Source organism: Castor canadensis, chromosome 5, assembly GCF_047511655.1.
Source record: "Castor canadensis chromosome 5, mCasCan1.hap1v2, whole genome shotgun sequence".
Lineage (NCBI taxonomy): Eukaryota > Metazoa > Chordata > Mammalia > Rodentia > Castoridae > Castor > Castor canadensis.
Genome location: NC_133390.1, coordinates 85,717,760 through 85,737,163, shown reverse-complemented (window position 1 = coordinate 85,737,163; position 19,404 = coordinate 85,717,760). Strand labels below are relative to the sequence as shown.

Here is a 19,404-nt window from a genome sequence, read left to right as displayed (position 1 = left end):
AGGATCCTTTCTCCTGTCGCTATCACATCGCTTCATGTTATATTCTTCACAACATTTGTCATTCTGAAGTTATTTATTTACAAGCCCATGTTCTTCCAGTTGAGCAAAGGTCCTAAAGGAAACCTTGTCTGCCTTGTTACTGATGTCTCATGCAGTGTGCCTTGCAGGTAGCAGGCACTCAATGTTTATTCAATGAATTAAAAGCCAAGAGGTGATATTATGTCAGGAACCGATTATTACCTAGCTCTGATTTGAGACTTACTGTCTCAATCATGCATATATACACTTATTCTTCGTTTAATCCATTTTTCTTTTGAGACAGGGTCTCACTATGTACTGTACAACTGGCAATCCTCCTGCCTCTGCCTCCCTGAATGCTGGAATTAGAGGTGTGTGCCACCATGTGCAGCGTTCCTCCATGTATTAAACCACTACTTTGCATCTAGGCGTTAGCGTTAAAAGAATAAATCAGAACTTGGTCCTGTCCTGCACTCAAAGAGCTCAGTTCCGTAACCTCAATGACAGCAGCTGTGCTCAGCAGAACTCAAAAGAGCCACGTCGAAGCCACTCTCCCCAAGTGATCCCCAGTCGGATCTTCAGATCCATCCTCCTCCCCCGATCATCTCTGGGAACCAAGGCGATCCCTCCATTCCATCCCTTACTGTCCGCCACTGACCCCCGTGGGTCCAGAGTCAGGGTTGGGAAACCAGGCCATCCCGGTAGGACCTCCCCTTCCATCTCCTGGGGGGGTCTGGAACCAGAGAGCGCAGGAACCGAGCGCCGCCGCCCGGCGGGTGGGCGGAGGAGTCGGCGGAGGCCCGGCCATCTGCCGCGAGGCCAGCGCGGCTCGGCGGCGGCGGCGGCGGCAGCGGCGGGGGCGGGGCCGCGCCGGGGCGGGGCGGCGGCGGGGCTGGGGCCGGGGGAGGGGAACGGGTCGGGCCGCAGCCCAGAGCCGGGAGGGCCGCGGCCACCGGAAGAGTCCAGGTCGCTAGCCGAGCCCGGCGAGTGGGGAGCGGAAGCGGCGGCCGCGGCGGCGGCAGGCGGCGCTGGGACCCGGGAGCGGCGGGAGAACAAGGGAGCTGGGCTGAGCCTCTGGGCCGCGCCGAGCGCCGCCGCCGCCGCCCGAGGGGCCCGGCCCGGACGCCCGAGCAGGCCGCACGCGGGCCGCCGGGCCCGAGGCCGGAGCCATGGGGGAGACCAAGATCATCTACCACCTGGACGGGCAGGAGACGCCGTATCTGGTGAAGCTGCCCCTGCCCGCCGAGCGCGTCACCTTGGCGGACTTTAAGGGCGTTCTGCAGCGACCCAGCTACAAGTTCTTCTTCAAGTCTATGGACGACGATTTCGGGTGAGGATGGCCCCCCCGCCCCGCCTCCGGGGAGCACCGGCCCCTCCAGTCGCGGCCACTTTGGGCTTCTCTCCCTGCTGTGGCTTCTGTCCCCACTCGCTGCAAAGGGGCCACTTGGTCCGTTTTGGTCCCCTTTTCTTTTGGTGGGGCTGGAGTTCCAGCCCCTCTGGGGACTCCGGTTCACCTCTTGGGGAGACTTGGTGCTCTTAGTTTAGGGGGACGTCCGACTCCCTCAAAGCAATCAGAGTTCCTACTAGTCAAGCCCTCTCACCTTCCCAAGAGACCAGTGGCCCATATAGACACACACCCCCTCCTCCACTTAGTTCCAAAGACGAAGTCCTCAACCCTCTTCCCCCAGGTGACACCAGGGCAAAGACTTGGGGCGTTTGGCACCCGCCCTGCCTTCCCTGTCTTTTCAGCTCCGCAACTCAGAGCCATATTTGGAGTATCCTGCATTAAGACTATGCCGTGGGACTTTGAACTGGGGGAGGGTGGGAGTTGGGGGTGCTCCGCCAGGCTGGACGCTAGGGCCTGCAGACCTGATGTTTATTGCGCTGTCTCCCGTTCCCCGGTGGGCTGATTGGGATGTTGTCAAAGAGAGCTTGAGTGTCTGACCCTGAGGAGTCCTCACTAACCCAGGTGCTGATCTCCCCTCCGAATTCGGACCTTTTTCCTTCAGATGGTAATGGGGGAAGTCGGAAAAGGCCTCAGAGCCTGGACAGGAGGACAGGAATAGCCTCTTGGTGTTCTTCATCTTCCCCTCGCTGCTGGGTCTTCCCTTCTACCCAGATGCAGGGCTTTGGACAAGGCAGAGTTTGGAAGCAGCGACTGCCCCTTTAAGAGGGGCTGGAATGTTGGAGCCGGAAGGTTCTGTAGCAGCTGGCCTGGGAGGGGGAGCCTGGCTGATCCCCTCACAACCACCCCCCTCCACACACACTCCCAGGGGACTGGGGGAGGGGAAGGCCCCCACACTAGCTTGCCCCACACTATCTGGGCACCGGGCCTGGAGGCCTAGGAAGGCCTCACAAGGCCCTCCACGAAAAGCCCCTCTTTAGCGTAGCCTGAGGCCAGCCCTGCGCTTTGCAACTGAGGCCCTAGAGATGAGTGAGGGGAGACATTCTCCCCAGGGTTCATTGGTCTGGCTTCTGTCCCAAGACCCGGCCTTACTAGCCCAAGAGGCAAGCACCTTCTTCTGTCTTCTGCCTGACCTGTTTGCTATCAGCTTCTGCCCTGGAACTCAACATTTGATGAACCCATGAAATTTGTGTGTGAGTGTGTGTGTGTGTATGAGAGAGAGAGAGCGAGCTCACACTTTGCACTTAGAGAGTACTATGTAGATTCTGACTATTCCTGATCTGTTGTTGTTCCTACCCTGGAATGAGGATTCCTAGTGTGGTAGTAATTGTCTGGCTTTAGTCTAGAGACTGACATGCCTGATTGGAAGATTGTGGAACAGATGAATCTAGAAGGATTGGGGGTGATGGGGTGAGAAGCCTCAGCCCGGCTCAACAAGAATAGTGATCCTAGCTACTCAGGAGGCAGAGATCAGGAGGATTTTGGTTTGAAGCCAGCCTGCACAAATAGTTCATGAGACCCTATCTTGAAAAAGAAACCATCACAAAAATAGGGCTGGTGGAGTGGCTCAAGGTGTAGGCCCTGTGTTCAAGCCCCAGTACCGAAAAAAAACCAGAAAAAAGTAGAAGAGATTGATCACTTGTTTTTATCCCCAGGACAAATGAGCAGAAGACGTAGTAGAACTATTTTGTCACAGAGGACTAATAGCAAGGAGTATATACACAGGATATTTCATTTACTTTACAAACTCTTTTTTATGGTGCTTATAGCCTGCCAGACAGTGATCTAAATGCTTTGCACATCTTTACTAGCCAGATCCTTCTGACAGCTCTATGAAATAGATGGTAATATCCCCACTTTTTAAATGAGGAAACTAGAACGCAGAAAGCTTAAGTATCTTGCCCAGAGTTGTACACCTAGTGACAGAGCTTGGTTCAACATAAGGGGTCAACCTCTAAAATCTAAAGCTTTCATCGCATAGTTGTAGGTACATGTGCGTGAGTGTTTCATTCAGTGGGGAGTACTCTGTAGATCACCATTTTACAGATGTACTTCTCTAGGACAATGGTAAACCTTGAAAAACTAGGGAGGTGATAGAGCTGCCACTTACCTGAGTCCAGGCCAGGGGCCCCTGCTAACAGAAGGGAAACAGTGTCAGAAAAGGAAGGCTGCTATCTAGTTGTTCCACTCCAGTGTCACCTTCGGAGGTCTTCCCAACTCCCATCTGGTCTACAGAAGTATTTGTTAAGCTCAGGATAGACTCATCTCTTTTCACTTACTTGGGAAATAGAGGAAGAATAAACATTTTCAGCACTGAGGAGATAGTAGATGGAACAAGGTACCACCGCTAGTCTAGCTTTGAGCTGTGGGATATGACAACATGGTAGGTTAGGTCACTATATTGCTCCTTCTCCATGTCATACACTGTTCTACTTCTGGGCCTTCTACCTGGAGCATTTTTCTTTCCTCGTCTCCTCCAGGTTGAACTTTTCCATTAGAATCATCATGGCAATGTGTCCTCTATCCCTACATCCCTACACAGTTCCTAGCCAGGACCAGATACCTAAGGAACACTCAGAAGGCCGATGTCTAGCCAATAAACACATTTGCTGTTCCAGCCTCTCACCATTTGCAATATGCCTTCATGATCTACACTGGACCATAAGCTGCCAGAGTACAAGGCATGCTTCAGGCCTGATGCTTCAAGAGCTTCATGCAATGACAAGCACAGGACCTAAAACTCAGTGGGCTCTTGGAGAATGCTTTTTAATTGGATGAATGATGAGTAGATTTGTTTGGTCCCTGCTTTTAGAAACTTATACCTAGTTACATAGTGTGGATCCCACCAAAAGCTGTTAAGAGTTTTTAACTAGCTTTTATTATATGCCTAGACCTATTTACTGTGATGAGCCAAAGGCTAAGAAAAGCTAAGAGAATTATCTAGAATTGGAGAACTAGTAAGTGGTAGAATTAGAATTTGAACCTGTATTTGTCTGGCTCCACTTGGGGTAAGAGAAAGAGAGAAAATGAGAATGTTGTGGAACCCTGAGCCATTCGGTTCTACCATGGAAGGGTACAGCCTGTCAGAGATCCCCTAAGGCTGCTGAAGATCAGCTGATCCTTGTGAGTCAGCAGAATCTTGGCGACCTGTTGGTGACCCCCAGAAAGAGAGGAAACATCTGTAGTGAGGAGCAGCATGGTGGGGCCTGCTAAGGAGATGGGGGACTCAGCAGCAGTCTTCTACCATAGGGAGACCCTCTCCAAAACACGACATAGAGTCCGTGCCTTGTGGCCCATGCAGCCCCCTTTCCTTTGAGCCTGAGCTCCCATGAAGGGCTGCAAACTTGAGGTACCCTGTGGCCAGACTGGCTGCTGGGTCTGAGCCATCTCTCTGACCCTTCTTTCTGCCATCAAGAGCCTGAGCAAGATGATTTGGGCTGTTTTCTTAGGGTCACTATAGGGTTGGGAATGGTGGGGAGTCAGAACTGGATGGGAGGGAGGAAGGCTGGGTTGGCCTGCAAACTTGGCTGGGAGTCCAAGAATGTGAGCATCACAAAGAGCCAAGCACGTTCCTGATGCAGCAGAAGCTGCTGTAAGAATGAGGGAGGACCGGGCTTTCCAGCATACTCTCTAAAGTCTTTTCTCTGCCATGGTCACATCTTCCCAGCTCTATACCCCTCGGGTGTTTGACAGTCTGACAGTTCTCAAACTTTTCCATTGTCTTCCCTGGCCCCAAACCATAGGCAGTATTTGACTTTTTGCCTCACCGCATTCCCCAGGCCAACTACATGCTATGACCACATCCCACAGCCCTCATGCCCCACATCACTGCCCCTCCCCACCACCAACCCTCCTTCAGACCCGCATTACTTCTGTCATCGTACAGGAAAGAATGTGAAACACAGTGGAAAGAGTATTAAAGTCAGACAAGTCTGGGGTAAATCTCAGTTCCTGACATCTTCTAGTTTGTGACCCCTGGCCAAGTTACTGTATTCCTGTCAGTTTTCTTATTTATAAAATGTGGATCATATTGTCTACCTAGTGAGCTGGCATGAAGATTATATGCTAACTATAGGGACATAAGATGGTATAATAGGTAAGGCTGAGGATTCAGATGCCGGCTCTCCACTCACTGGTGTGTGTTTAGGAGAATTACTGAACCTAATGAGCCTATATCCCCATCTATCTCTACCTTATAGCAATGTTGTAAGAGAAAAACATAAAAAGGAATACAAGTAGGAAAAGAAGTTATCCCTTTGCTGATATGATTGCGTACTTTGAAATAAGTAAAGTGCTTAGCATAGTGCTTGGTCCATAACATATGTTCAATGACTGATAGCAATTGTCACTTTTTTTGTGTGTGCTTGTGTTTTTGAGATAAGTCTTGTTACATAGCCCAGGCTGGCCTCAAACTCACAGTCCTCCTGCCTCATGGGATTACAGGCATGTACCACTATGCCTGGGTACTGTTAATTATCTTAGTGGTATGTGGAAGATGTTCAGTAAATACCTTCTCTTTCCTAGTTCCTTAAATTCCTTGTCTATACCTCCCAGAACAATGTTGGGATTCCTAGGTGAGAAGGGAAAAGCTTTTCCCAATTTGGGGGATGAGAGGGAAAGAGAAAGTCCAGCCCAGGAAAGCCATATTGGAGCTGTGTAAAGCACCCTGAAGGTTCTGAGGAGTGGTATTGAGGACGGCAGTCTATTAGATGTGATTTGCAATCACTTGATGACTGAGAGGATGCTACAGAAGGATAGCTGGCCTAGACTGGTGTATTCCTGCTGGTGCTAAAGAGCTGGTCTTGGGTCACCTCCTCCCCCGCTCCCATTTGAACAGTCTGGTGCTGGTTACCAGTTTAGAGTGCAGAACAACTGGGTTTGTGAGAACCCTCTATTTCCACACCAGAAAGTTCTGACATCTCCCTTTCCCTGCAGAGTGGTGAAGGAGGAGATCTCGGACGACAATGCCAAGTTACCATGCTTCAATGGCCGGGTGGTGTCTTGGGTAAGGAGTCCTCACCCTCTACCCATCTGTATCCCTGTGCTGGCAAAGGGAGGAAAAATATCACAGAGATTGAAGCTGGTGTCTTTACACTTCAGTACTTCAGTATCTGATTCTCCCTTTAGTTTTTTTTTTTTTTTTTTTTTTGTTGAGACTGAGGTTTGAACTCAGCTTTGTGCTTGCAAAGAAGGTGCTCTACCACTTGAGCCACACCTCCAGTCCATTTTGCTCTGGCTATTTTGAAGATAGGGATCTTGCAAACTATTTGCTTGGGCTGGCCTCGAGCCTCAATCCTCCCAGTCTCAGCCTCCTATACTCCCAAGTAGTTAGAATTACAGGCATGAGTCACCAGCACCCAATTCTTCCTTTAGGTTTTTTTTTTTTTTTCCTGATAGTAGTACTGGGGATCTTTCTTTAGTTTTCTAAGCAAACTGTTTTTCACTCCAGATTCTTCAGTCTTTAATGAAAAGTAGAAGTGTGTGGGAAGGGGGGAAAAGGGAGAGATGGAAATGCACAGTGGAGATAAAAATGTCTCCTATGCCCATGGAGACACCTGCTGTCACCTCTTGACCTTTGCCTGGGACCATGGACTTTTGTTCTCTGCCCACACTCCACTTCAGCAAGCCATGCCTCCCAGGCCTCCCAACCTGAGCAACTGCCCTCCCATAGTCCTCTCTTATCCTTGCTTCATTCTCTGGCTTTCATGCCTTACCGGAAGCTAACACTTTCCCTCTCTCTGGTGACCGGGTGACACAGTACCCATTCATTTCTCCCCCTCAGCTTGTGTCAGCTGAGGGCTCACACTCAGAGCCAGCCCCCTTCTGTGCTGATAACCCATCTGAGCTACCACCACCTATGGAGCGCACAGGAGGCATCGGGGACTCCCGACCCCCATCTTTCCAGTGAGTGTAACCCAAGGGTGGGGAAGGCCAATGGGAGAGGGCTGCATCAGCTCAGCCCAGGGTTAGGGAAGGGATTCCCCAGCCTGCCCTCTTTCCCATCAAGTCCTCTCTTCCCTGCAGCCCTCATGCTGGTGGGGGCAGCCAGGAGAACCTGGACAATGACACAGAGACAGACTCCTTGGTGTCTGCCCAGCGGGAGCGACCACGCCGGAGGGACGGTCCAGAGCATGGTGTGTCTTCCCTACCTCTACCCTCTCCATAGCTTTCAGCCAGATCCCCACCTCTTTGTCCTACTTCTTGAGTTCTGACTAGGCCTGGCCTCAGCGCAGTTCCTGGGCTTCCCCTCTCTCCTCCCTTCTCCCCGGTGTTGGGCTCTGGGTGAACCCAGCTGCCTCCCTCCCCTGCAGCAACCCGGCTAAATGGAACTACCAAAGGGGAGCGGCGTCGAGAGCCAGGAGGCTATGACAGCTCATCTACCCTTATGAGCAGTGAGCTGGAGACCACCAGCTTCTTCGACTCAGATGAGGATGACTCCACCAGCAGGTGGGGCTTTATTTTCATGGGTACTGGTACCGCCAAGAAGGCCTGAATCTGAGGACATTGCACCCCTGGGAGGGATGTGGGTCTTGTGTTGGGGACCTGAGCTCTGCAGTGACTCTCATGGGCAGAGCTTTGGCCAGAGTGGTGGGGAATGACTGTGGGTCCCACAGGTTCAGCAGCTCCACAGAACAGAGCAGTGCCTCCCGCCTGATGAGAAGACACAAGCGGCGGCGGAGGAAGCAGAAGGTTTCACGGATTGAGCGGGTATGAGGCCTTGGATGCTTGGGATGGGTGGAGGCAGATTGTGAGCCGTCCCAGGCAGAGCCACAGCTTGCTGTTCCTCAGAGCCCTTCCCTCCTGTTCAGAGTTAGAACCTTAGTGGGTGAGGGTGGTGTGCTGAGGAGAAACCAGATGGGAGCAGTGAGTTCCTACCACCCCTGCCCGCTGCTTAGAGCCTGTGTTTCTTCCAGTCCTCATCCTTCAGCAGTATCACGGACTCTACCATGTCTCTCAACATCATTACAGTTACTCTCAACATGGGTGAGTCTGGAAGATCAACACTCCTGAGCGCCTACTGTATGGTAGACGCTGGACAGGCATGAGAGGTTCTGGGAGGCACAGATAGGTTCTTTGAGGCTTGAGAATGTAGGTCAGTGGTAGATCACTTGCCTAGCACAAGGCTCTGGATTCCATCCCCAAAGTTGTTAACAGGGTTGGGGAAGAGGTGTTCCCTACCTTCAAAGAGCTCCTTTACAAATATCTGATACAGATACCACTGCAGTATTTCATGGTCAGGCTGTGACAGATAAGCACAGAGAGCTGTGGAAGCAGTAAATGTCACCCGGAAAACTTCCAGAGGAAGTGATTTCTGAGTGCCCCACCCCTTCCTATCCTTAGCCATTGCATCCTTGCTCTCTGATTTTTGCCCTGGGAACCCTCTTTAGGGAGCAGCTGGATATAGTAAAAAGAGCTCCATTTGAGAACTTAAATCTGAGCTTGAATCCTGGCTCTGCCACTTACTAGCTTAGAAAACTCAACCTCACTGAACTTCAGTTGCCTGATCCGTAAAATGAGACTAAGAGACCCTGCCTCACAGCCAGCAAGGGTTAAATGAAAGCATGTTTAAGCACACTGTTCCCAGTAATGTACACTTTCATGGGTTCAGTAAATGTCAGTTCTTGTCTCTTTCTACCCTTTGCTAATAAGGAGCTGGGAATTTCGGTAGGAACCTTGTCCCCTCAAGTTGTTAAATCACTTCTTGTAGAAAAGTATAACTTCTTGGGCATCTCCATTGTGGGCCAAAGCAACGAGCGTGGCGACGGAGGCATCTACATTGGCTCCATTATGAAGGGTGGGGCTGTGGCTGCTGATGGACGCATTGAGCCAGGAGATATGCTGTTACAGGTATCATTGCCTGTCCTGATCGGTGTTGTGGCTAGGGAGTGGGGAGGAGTTCCTGCCCTCTGGAGGAAGATCTCCTGACTCCCAGGCCCAGCTCCCTTGCTCCTCTCCCTAGGGCAAACTTTTATCCCACTCTTGGTCCTCTTTCTCAGGTAAACGAGATCAACTTTGAGAACATGAGTAATGATGATGCAGTCCGGGTACTGCGGGAGATTGTGCACAAACCAGGGTATGGATGGAATGGGATACTGGGGAGGATAGGGCAGGCATTTCTGGCTATCAGGCAAGGGGTTTGGCCTAGGCCTCCATACATCTTGTGCTCACTAGGACACTGTTGTTTTCAGACCCATCACTCTGACTGTAGCCAAATGCTGGGACCCAAGTCCACGTGGCTGCTTCACATTGCCCAGGAGTAAGTACACGGGGGATTCGCTCCTAAAGCTGTGCTTAGTGTATGTGAGCCCTGTCCCTTTCTTCTTTGTTTACTGAACCCCCACACTGACCTGTTTGGTCTAGTGTGGGTAGGACGGGCAGCCCATGACTCCTCATCCTTTATGCAGGTGAGCCCATCCGGCCCATTGACCCTGCAGCCTGGGTCTCCCACACTGCAGCCATGACAGGCACCTTCCCTGCCTACGGCATGAGCCCTTCCCTGAGCACCATCACCTCTACCAGTTCCTCCATCACCAGCTCCATCCCTGACACAGAGCGTGAGTTTCTAAGCCTGTCCCCTCGGCCCAGCAGACAGGGCCAAGTGGAAGGGATTGATGAGGGCCCACCTGAGCATCAGGGAGGGTTGAGGGAAGACTCCGCTCATTCCAGCTTATGCAGCTGTCACTGCAACTTCCCCAGTGGGCACTCTGATCCTCACTAAACATTGTTTGTTTCTGAGCCTGTATGGAGCACCCAAGAAGTCTCAGTTTCCTCTTATAAAATGGGACTATCAATATATACATTACCAGGTTCCTGTGGGTTTTTTTTTTTTTTTTCTCAAAATTCTTTTTTTTTTTTATTTATTCACATGTGCATACATAAGCTTTAGGTGAATGTCTGACTTCAAAGCATCCTGTGATAACCCCTGGCTTCTGGCTACTTGATCTTTTCTTTTTTTTTTTTTTTTGTTCATTTTTCTTTTATTATTTATATGTGCATACAAGGCTTGTTTCATTTCTCCCTCCTGCCCCCACCCCCTCCCTTACCACCCACTCCACCCCCTCCCGCTCCCCCCCCCAATACCCAGCAGAAACTATTTTGCCCTTATCTCTAATTTTGTTGTAGAGAGAGTATTCCTGTGGGTTTAATAAGAGAGGTTGTAAGTGAAGAATCATCCATGTGTGGCATGAAGTAAGCATTCAATACATGGCTGCCATTTTTATTGTCATAGAATGCACATCTATATTGTGCTAAGCACCTTTTTTTTTTTTTTTTCAGTACTGGGGCTTGAACTCACTACATCTTGAGCCACTCCACCAGCCCTTTTTTTTGCAAAGTTTTTTTTTGAGATAGGGTGTTGCAGAGCTACCTGCCCAGGCTGGTTTCAAACTGAGATCCTCCTGATCTCTGCCTCCTGAATAGCTAGGATTACAGGTGTGAGTCACCAGCGCCCGGCAAGCACCTTCATTGACATCATTGAATTCTTCAAATACCTTGTAAAGTAGATATTACAATTCCCATTTTTACAGAAGGGGAAACTGAGTGTCCAAGAAGTCAGTAATTTGTTCAGCATTGGTCCCATAATTATTGCGTGGTAGAGCTGGAATGCAAGCTCTTACCTACCTAACTCCAAAGCCCCTTTCTGCCTCACATTTTGCCTCCCATCCTCAGGCCTAGATGACTTCCACCTGTCCATCCACAGTGACATGGCTGCCATCGTAAAAGCCATGGCCTCGCCTGAATCAGGGTTGGAGGTCCGAGATCGCATGTGGCTCAAGATTACCATTCCCAATGCTTTCATCGGTGAGAGAGCCCCATGGTGGGATGGAGGACAGGGTGGGGAGTGATGGAACAGGGAAGGACTGGGATGGGGGCACCCAAAAACTCCCTTGAACTACTCCTTTGAACTGGAACTAGCCCCAGCCTCATAGCTTCTGTGAGGCCAGATGCACTCAAAGCAGATGGACCTCCCAATCAACTGGCAGCCTTATCCCCAGGCTCAGATGTAGTGGACTGGCTGTACCACAACGTAGAAGGTTTTACTGATCGGCGGGAGGCCCGCAAGTATGCCAGCAACCTGCTGAAAGCCGGCTTCATCCGCCACACTGTCAACAAGATCACCTTCTCTGAACAGTGCTACTACATCTTCGGTGACCTCTGCGGCAGTACGTACCTCCCCCGCCTTCGTACCCTGTCTCCTGGCTGGGAGTGGGGAGGTGTCCATGGGTGTGGCAGCAAACTCTGGAGATCCTGGATGGGGTGTAGCAGAGCTGTGGTCCTAACTCAAAGCCCGAAGGTCCTTTTGAGGAAACAGAGCCCAGTCTAACCTCTTCACCAGCCCTATATCTCCCTGCCTGTTGATCCTGGCATTCACTCTCTCTCACTTTTATATTTTTTTTGGTGCTGGGATCGAATCCAGGGCCTCGCACATGCTAGGCAAGCGCTGTGCCAACGAGCTACATCCCAGGCCCTCTCCCTTTTTTTTTGATGGTACTGGGGTTTAAACTTAGGGTTTCATGCTTGCTAGACAGGCACTCTGTCATTTGATTCACTCTGCTGGCCCTTTTTTGTGTTAGGTATTTTTGAGATAGGGTCTCTTGAACTATTTGCCCAGGCTGGCTTTGCACCTAGATCCTCCTGATCTCTGCCTCCTGAGTAGCTAGGATTACAGGCATGTGCCACCAGCACCCAGAGCTGGCATTCTCTTAAGTGCCTGTTTATCTGCCTGACATGGTGCTGGTTTCTAAAATATTGCCTTACTCTGTCATTCAGTCCTCACAGTCCTACCTCCAGGCAGTGGGAAGGATTCCTCTTCATGTTTTGAGATGAGGAAACAGATTTATCACTGTCAAATAGGTCTCACAATTAGAAGCAGAGGAGTTAGGCCTTGAATCCAGGTCTTCTGGCTCCAGAGCTTGTGCTCTTCCCACTGCCTGGGCTGCCCTGGGTGTATGGTGCCACAGAAACATTGTCTCAGCAAGGCTAAACAAAGGGCCTGCCCTTGGTCTATAAACCAAGCATGTTCCACCAGAGCAGGACATGAGGTTGACCAGGAGCTCCAAGTTCTCCTCAGATCCCTGAGAGTGGGCTATACCATGGGACCAAGCTAAAGTAGCTGTCAGCCAGGTTGCAGAGGACTCTGCAAGCTGTACCAAAGAGTTTAGGCTTGTTCCTGAGAGGGTACAAAGCCAGTGAGGAAAATTAAGCAGGAGATCCTGCAGGGACACTTCTCTTCAGTCTGTGGACATCCTTAGGGAGGGGGATCCTTAGAATTGAAAAGCATAACAAAGAAACAAAATGAAACAAAAAGTACAGAACTACATTGCTCATAGCTAGGAGCTGAGGCCCACCCACAGCATCTACCTCTACCCAAGGGAGCCTTCTCTCTAGCCAGTGGTGCTGGGTGGCATCCAAAGGCTCTTCTTTTTTGGTGGAACTGGGCTTTGAACTCAGGGCTTCATGCTTGCAAAGCTGGTGCTCTACTGCTTGAGCACACCTCCAGTGCATTGTGCATTGTGCTGTGGTTATTTTAGAAATAGGGTCTCACAGACGATTTGCCCAGGCTGGCCTCGAACCAAGATCCTCCTGATCTCAGCCTCCCAAGTATCTAGAATTACAGGCATGAGCCACTAGTGCCAGGCTAAAGGCTAACCTTAAAATGCTTCAGATTAGGTTCTAAGGACTAGAATGATCCTGCAGAGCACAAGCCCCTGGGTGGGCTGGCTCTCGGCAGTTCTAGCATGGCCCATGGAGTAGTGATAGATGCATAAGATTTTGGAGTTTGACAGGTCTAGGTTCTTTTTTTTTTAATGCAGCACTGGGGTTTGAACTCAAGGCTTACACCTTGAGCCACTTCACCAGCCCTTTTTTGTGAAGGGTTTTTCTGAGATAGGGTCTCTCAAACTATTTGCCCCAGCTTGCTTCTAACGGCAATCCTCTTGATCTCTGCCTCCTGAGTAGCTAGGATTATAGGCATGACCCATCGGTGCCCAGCTCAGGTCTAGGTTCAAATCCTACCTCCACCCTTACTGTGTGACTGATGAAGCCTCTTAATACCTCAGCTTCTTATTCTGTAAGATGGAGGTGAGAGTAACCTATCTCATAATATTGTTTTTGAGGATAAGGTAATATATATAATGCTCTTACCACAGTGTTTGACCACAGTAAGTGGTCTATAAAAATTGCCCATTGTTCATATATTTCATTGATTCTGAGATCACATTGTTTTTGGCAATACTGGAGTTTTTGAACTCAGGGCTTCATGCTTACTAGGCATGTGCTCTACTGCTTGAGCCATATCTACTACCCCACTTTTTTTTTTTTTTTTTTTTTTTCGATTTCAGTATCTGTGAAACTGGGGCACATTTTCCAATCAATAGCTTATTTTTTTTTAAAAACTTTTCCCTCCCAATCAGTAGTTTCTTAGACTTAGAGAAATATGGCTATTAATTGTTATCATTAGCAGAAGGGCCATCAAACCTGGCCCTATATCTCCAGGGACACCTGAAGCTTCCAAGGCCATAACTATGGCCTTTGCTCAAGACATTGTTTCTTCCCACCTAGGTGTGCTACCCACAGTCCCAGGCCACCTAATACTCAGCTCAGGGTGATGCTGTCAGAAGAGCCTTTTCCTTCTCACTGACCAAAGTCACTGTGGCTGGGTGGCAGCCTCAGAGGGAAGACCTTTGGGCCTGGGTTCCTCAGGAGTACGCAGTTACTCCCTTAGGACAACAACTTGCAGGCTAAAGTCTTCAACAGCTCTCTGGAGTTTTTTTTTTTTTTTTTTTTTTTTGGTAGGACTGGGGTTTGAATTCAGGGCCTCATGCTTGCTAGGCAGGTGCTTTATCACTCCAGCCACTCTGCCAGCATCAACAGCAATTTGGGTGTGAGCTAAGGCCGGCCCCTCCTCCCTTCATCACCCCCATGCCGCTGGCCTCTGGCTTCTCCCTGCAGGGTTGGCCTGGCTCACCTGAGAACTTGGAGGAAGATCTCCTCTGAATGAGTCAAATAGGGTACAGATGGCATGTAAGCAAAGGTGTCCCAGGCAGGTAATCAGTCCTAGTGGCTCCTTATTGGGAAGAAGAGCCTTGCCTTTAGGGAGTATATAATATCCTGGGGGAACAAGAGTCATGCAATGAGTAATGTTGATTGAGTTGGTATCAGGCCTGGCTGCAAATGGGATGCAGGACACAAAGGAGTTACCCAAGTTATTCTTTCTGGCTCTTTCTACCACTTCCCCACCCTTTCCAGAAGCACCAGGAAATATGATCAGGCCAAGGGCCATCTATAAGGGGGGCATTAAAAGGCCCTATGCTCATTCTGAACTTTTTTTTTTTTTTCCTTGATACAGGGTCTCACTGGCCTTGAGCTTAGGATCCTTCTGCCTCAACCCCCTGGGTGCTGGGATTACAGATGTACATCACTACACCCAGCCCATTCTGGACTTTTAGCAGTACTGGGGGTTGAACTCAGGGCCTGTTGCTCACTAAGCAGGCATTCTACTGCTTGAGTCACGCCTTCTGCCCTATTCTGGACTTCTAATGAATTTTTTAATTTTTTTAGTTCCAGGGTAGAGGGAGGGTAAAAATTTCCCCAAACTTCTTCCTGTTCCTAACTAATGACCTCATCTGGAAAGGTAGAGAAAGAATAAGTAACTCATAGCTTCTGTTGTACCTAGAGTTTAGATTGACTTTAAGCTGCTCATTTAACGTCTCTGGTCTTGACTTTCCTCGTCTGGAAAAGTGAGGCATACCTCTCTCATGGAGTTGTGGCAGTCTCTGTGGGAGATGAAGTGGTGTATCCTTTGCTTAATGAACCATAGATGTGTAGTACCTCGAAGCTGTCTGGTACCTCAGTTTTCCACATCACCAGCCTCACACCTTGAGCAAACAGTTTTGCCCCTTCTTCCAGCCTCCTTAGGAGGAAGCAGAGAGTGTCAGGGCCTGGGAGGAACTGGCTGAGGATCTGAAATGATGGTTCACGGCCTTCCTGAGGGCTGTCTCTGATGGTAGCCAGGGGGTCTGGTCTGCAGAAGGGATGAGATCCTCCCATTGTAACCAGAAATTACCACCTGACCTAGTCTGTGGGCCTTTCCTGCATTAAGGGGTGTAGGGGCATGGAACAGACAGCTCACCCAGCCTTCCTTCCACAGACATGGCCAACCTGTCCCTCCACGACCATGATGGCTCCAGTGGTGCCTCTGACCAGGACACGTTGGCCCCTTTGCCGCACCCGGGGGCCGCCCCTTGGCCCATGGCTTTCCCTTACCAGTACCCACCGCCCCCCCACCCCTACAACCCGCACCCAGGCTTTCCGGAGCTGGGCTACAGCTATGGCGGGGGCAGTGCCAGCAGCCAGCACAGTGAAGGTATGGCAGAGGGGACAGAGGAGGGAGCTACCGGTGAGCCTATACCTCCAGCATCAGCTCTGAGCGCCCGATCCCGGTCCTGCTTGTCCTCTACAGGCAGTCGGAGCAGTGGCTCCAATCGCAGCGGCAGCGACCGGCGCAAGGAGAAGGACCCAAAGGCGGGGGACAACAAGTCGGGGGGCAGCGGCAGTGAGTCGGACCACACAACACGCAGCAGCCTGCGGGGTCCACGGGAGCGCGCTCCTAGTGAGCGCTCGGGCCCCACGGCCAGTGAGCACAGCCACCGCAGCCACCACTCGCTGACCAGCAGCCTACGCAGCCACCACACGCACCCTAGCTACGGCCCTCCTGGAGTACCCCCTCTCTATGGCCCCTCCATGCTGATGATGCCCCCGCCGCCAGCCGCCATGGGGCCCCCAGGAGCCCCTCCAGGCCGTGACCTGGCCTCGGTGCCCCCTGAACTGACCGCCAGCAGACAGTCCTTCCGTATGGCCATGGGAAACCCCAGTGAGTTCTTTGTGGATGTGATGTGAGGAGGCTCCCCCCACTGCCATCCCACCTCCCACCCCAGCCGGCTGTGTCCCGCTCTATCCGTCCGTCTTTTTTATTTTGGTGCCTGAAAGGGAAATAAATGGAACTAAACCCAGGTGCGCTAACTGCTCGCTGGTAGCAGCGAGGGTGGGTGCATCTACCCTATCGGTTCTGCAGCCCCTAACCTGCCTCTGGCCAGCTTGTTCCCTTTGCCCACTAACCGCTGCATAAGGCATTCCAGGATCGTTCATGTCCCTAGCTCCTGACTTCCTGGTGCTTACTCCCCTCTGCACCCTCACATACCTTAGGAAATGACCCCAGTGGTGTCCTTGGGGGTGGGGGGGAACTGCTCACCCCTTTATGCCCTTCTTTTCCCTTCTCAATACCATTTGAGCTACATTATCCCTTTTATTAAGCCCACTCCTCAAGCATGTGTGCAACAATCTTGATTTTGCCCCATAGTAACTGACACGAAAAAAATTAGTCACTTCATCTGCCCTTCCTAACCATCCCCTGCCTACTGCTTCAGTCCTGCACCCTAGAGCTGTAGTCACCTCCAGTAGCCGTCCATGCTATAGGTCCCTGCCTGTACCTAGCCCCAGTAAGAAGCCCAGAAGGCTCCTTCAGGTGTCTGAGCCTCTAGTGGCTTCTAGGGAGCCTCTCTGTTCCACCTGTGCCATGCCCCCATGCCTGATTTGTGTGTTGGTTTCTTCAGACCCTAACCCTACTAACTAGCAGGCTCATCTCACCTCTGGGCCTGAAACATTTCTTTTCTTTCTTTTTTCCTCCCCCAATTTTCCCTGGGCCTGGAGCAGCCAAGAATTTCGGGCTGTTTGACTTTCTGTGAGCTCCCAGCAAAGGGAGGCCCAGCCTCTGAGGAGACCAGGAACCCTGCTTCAGCAGCCCCTCAGGGCTCCCCAAGGATGTCCAACCCCCACACCCACACTTAAGCGTCACTAGGCTTCTGGGGAGGGCCCCAGCTTCACCAATGCTTGAAAGACCATGTTCTTTCTGAAAAGGAGTGTCTCTCCTCCTACTCCTTCTTTCTCTCTCTCTCTCTCTCTCTCACATACACACCACACACATACAAATACACATATACACACAGGTGCCTACACAAGTTCACTTAAGCTTCAGGGCTGGTCCCTGCCCAGAGGGCTGGACCCTCTCTCCAAATCCTTTCTGAGATAATGGGGCTGGACCCCTGACTTCTCTCTCCCCTTCTTCATAACCCTCAAGTCTCCCACACATGTCCCCAACATCTTCCTACTTGGATAAAGCCCATAAGCTGGGTTCCAGGCTAAGATCAGCAGAGGACTCCCCTGATGACTGACAAACATCCACCCCCCCACCCCAACACACACACATACACACACAGATCCTTTCCTGTTTTCACATTCACATGGCACCACAGGAACCCAAAGGCCAGTTGAAGTTGGGCAAGAGGACGTCTAAGGCTTCAAACGAAGTTCCAGATACTTTTTTTTTTTAATATCATATTCTGCACCTTAAGACTGCTATAAATTCTACGGACTCACCCAGGCTCCTATATTTTCAGGGTGATGGTGTCAAAAGTGAGATGAAGTCCTTAGCTCAAGTTTTGGGGCAAACTGATGTAGTAGCATTTAACAAATTCTTCCCTGGGTTTTCGTGAACAAAGGGCTGTATTGGAAGTGCAACTCAGTTTTGCCTGCCTTCTAGAAGCTCTGGGTTTGCTTCCCAACCCAGGCCAGGGCTTCTAGCCACCACTATAGGGCATCTCCTGTACTTCTCACAGTGATTCTGCCTTGTCCTATTCTCGAGAATTTCTCCACTATGCTCAGGCCTTAAGTGGTGCTTTCATCATCCCATCTTTGGTCTACTTCTTTTTCCTCTCTTATTTACTCCAGAAATGATATCTTCCATTCTGATGGCCTCAATTGCTGCTGATATGCTGGTGGTTCCCAAATATATAGCTCTAATCCCAACTTCTTCCAGTCTTCAGATCTGCATTTTTATTACCCAGTGGACATCTCCATGGACATGTCTATATGGACTCAATTCATGTCCCCAACCAAATGTGTTCCTCCTGAATTCTTGTCCTGGTGACCTTCATCATAACCTATGTAGACCCACCAGCTGGAAGTATTTATGGGCTTAAACTTCTTCCTGTATCTTACTAGTCAGCATATTACATCCTTTCCAACTCCAACAACCTTTCTGGAATTTAGTCCTTCCTCTACCCTTTGCCTCTACTTTAATTTACCAGAGCATGGGATTTTGAGTCAGGTTGGTTTGGGCTTGAATTCCAGCTCTACTACTTTTGGTTGTGTGATAGGAGTTATTTAACCTCTCTGAGCCTCAGTCCTCTTGTATGTAAAATGATGATAATAATACCTACCTCACAGGGTTGTTGTGAGGATTTAAATTAGATATTGTACGAAAAGTGCCTAGCACAGTGCCTGGCACACAATAGAGTAGGTGCTCAATAAATGGTAGCTATTGTTATTATTACCATCATTATTATTTACTCTAAATTGCCAGGCATTAGCTGGGCACCGATGACTCACTCCTGTAATGCTAGCTACTCAGGGCAGAGATCAGGAGGATTGCAGGTTGAAGTCAGCCTGGACAAATCGTTCCTCGAGACTCTATCTCAAAAAAGCCCTTCACAAAAAAGGACTGGTGGAGTGGCTCAAGGTGTAGGCTCTAAGTTCAAGCCCTAGTACCGCAAAAAAAAAAAAAAAAAACTGGGTGTGTTTGGAATATAAAGCTTTTGCAGTGAAGAATGGTTCACCATTCTTGAAGTGAAGGTTGAATGGATGGTTCAAGGATGACAAGTGCCTGGTTTTGGTCACTTAATGATGTCAATTTGTGACAGTTTGATGAAGGCCAGATCTTCATCCTGCTAATCCTAGCTTCTGGCCGGAGGTTGCCAAGAACAGGAAGGTTCACAACCAGATTTGCCCTTTTTTGCCCTTCCTTCCTGCCATGACAGTCTCAGGCCTGCCTAGGGAAGGTAATGGTATTTCTGCCTACAGAAAGAGAAAGCTTACAGACTTTCTTCAGATATTGCAAGAACCTGGCAGGCCTTCTGTGTTCAAGG

At 50.2% G+C, this 19,404-nt stretch overlaps 1 protein-coding gene across 1 annotated transcript; it reads left to right on the top strand.

Moving 5' to 3' along the window:
• The first annotated feature begins 935 nt into the window (after positions 1-935).
• Dvl3 (dishevelled segment polarity protein 3) lies at positions 936-18,812 on the top strand. The gene is made up of 16 exons (XM_020175836.2): positions 936-1,348; positions 6,359-6,428; positions 7,206-7,327; positions 7,448-7,557; positions 7,735-7,870; positions 8,038-8,131; positions 8,338-8,407; positions 9,132-9,271; positions 9,421-9,497; positions 9,613-9,680; positions 9,829-9,978; positions 11,093-11,224; positions 11,419-11,586; positions 15,573-15,788; positions 15,885-16,295; positions 17,135-18,812. The coding sequence occupies exons 1-16, from the start codon at positions 1,188-1,190 to the stop codon at positions 17,164-17,166; spliced, it is 2,157 nt and encodes a 718-aa protein (XP_020031425.1). The 5' UTR covers positions 936-1,187; the 3' UTR covers positions 17,167-18,812.
• Positions 18,813-19,404: the final 592 nt, after the last annotated feature.

Coding starts and splice junctions, on each gene's coding strand:
- Dvl3 (XM_020175836.2), top strand. CDS start 1,188: ATGGGGGAGACCAAGATCATCTACCACCTGGACGGGCAGGAGACGCCG. Junction 9,979..11,092: donor CTCCATCCCTGACACAGAGC/GTGAGTTTCTAA, acceptor TCCCATCCTCAG/GCCTAGATGACTTCCACCTG. Junction 15,789..15,884: donor CAGCAGCCAGCACAGTGAAG/GTATGGCAGAGG, acceptor TGTCCTCTACAG/GCAGTCGGAGCAGTGGCTCC.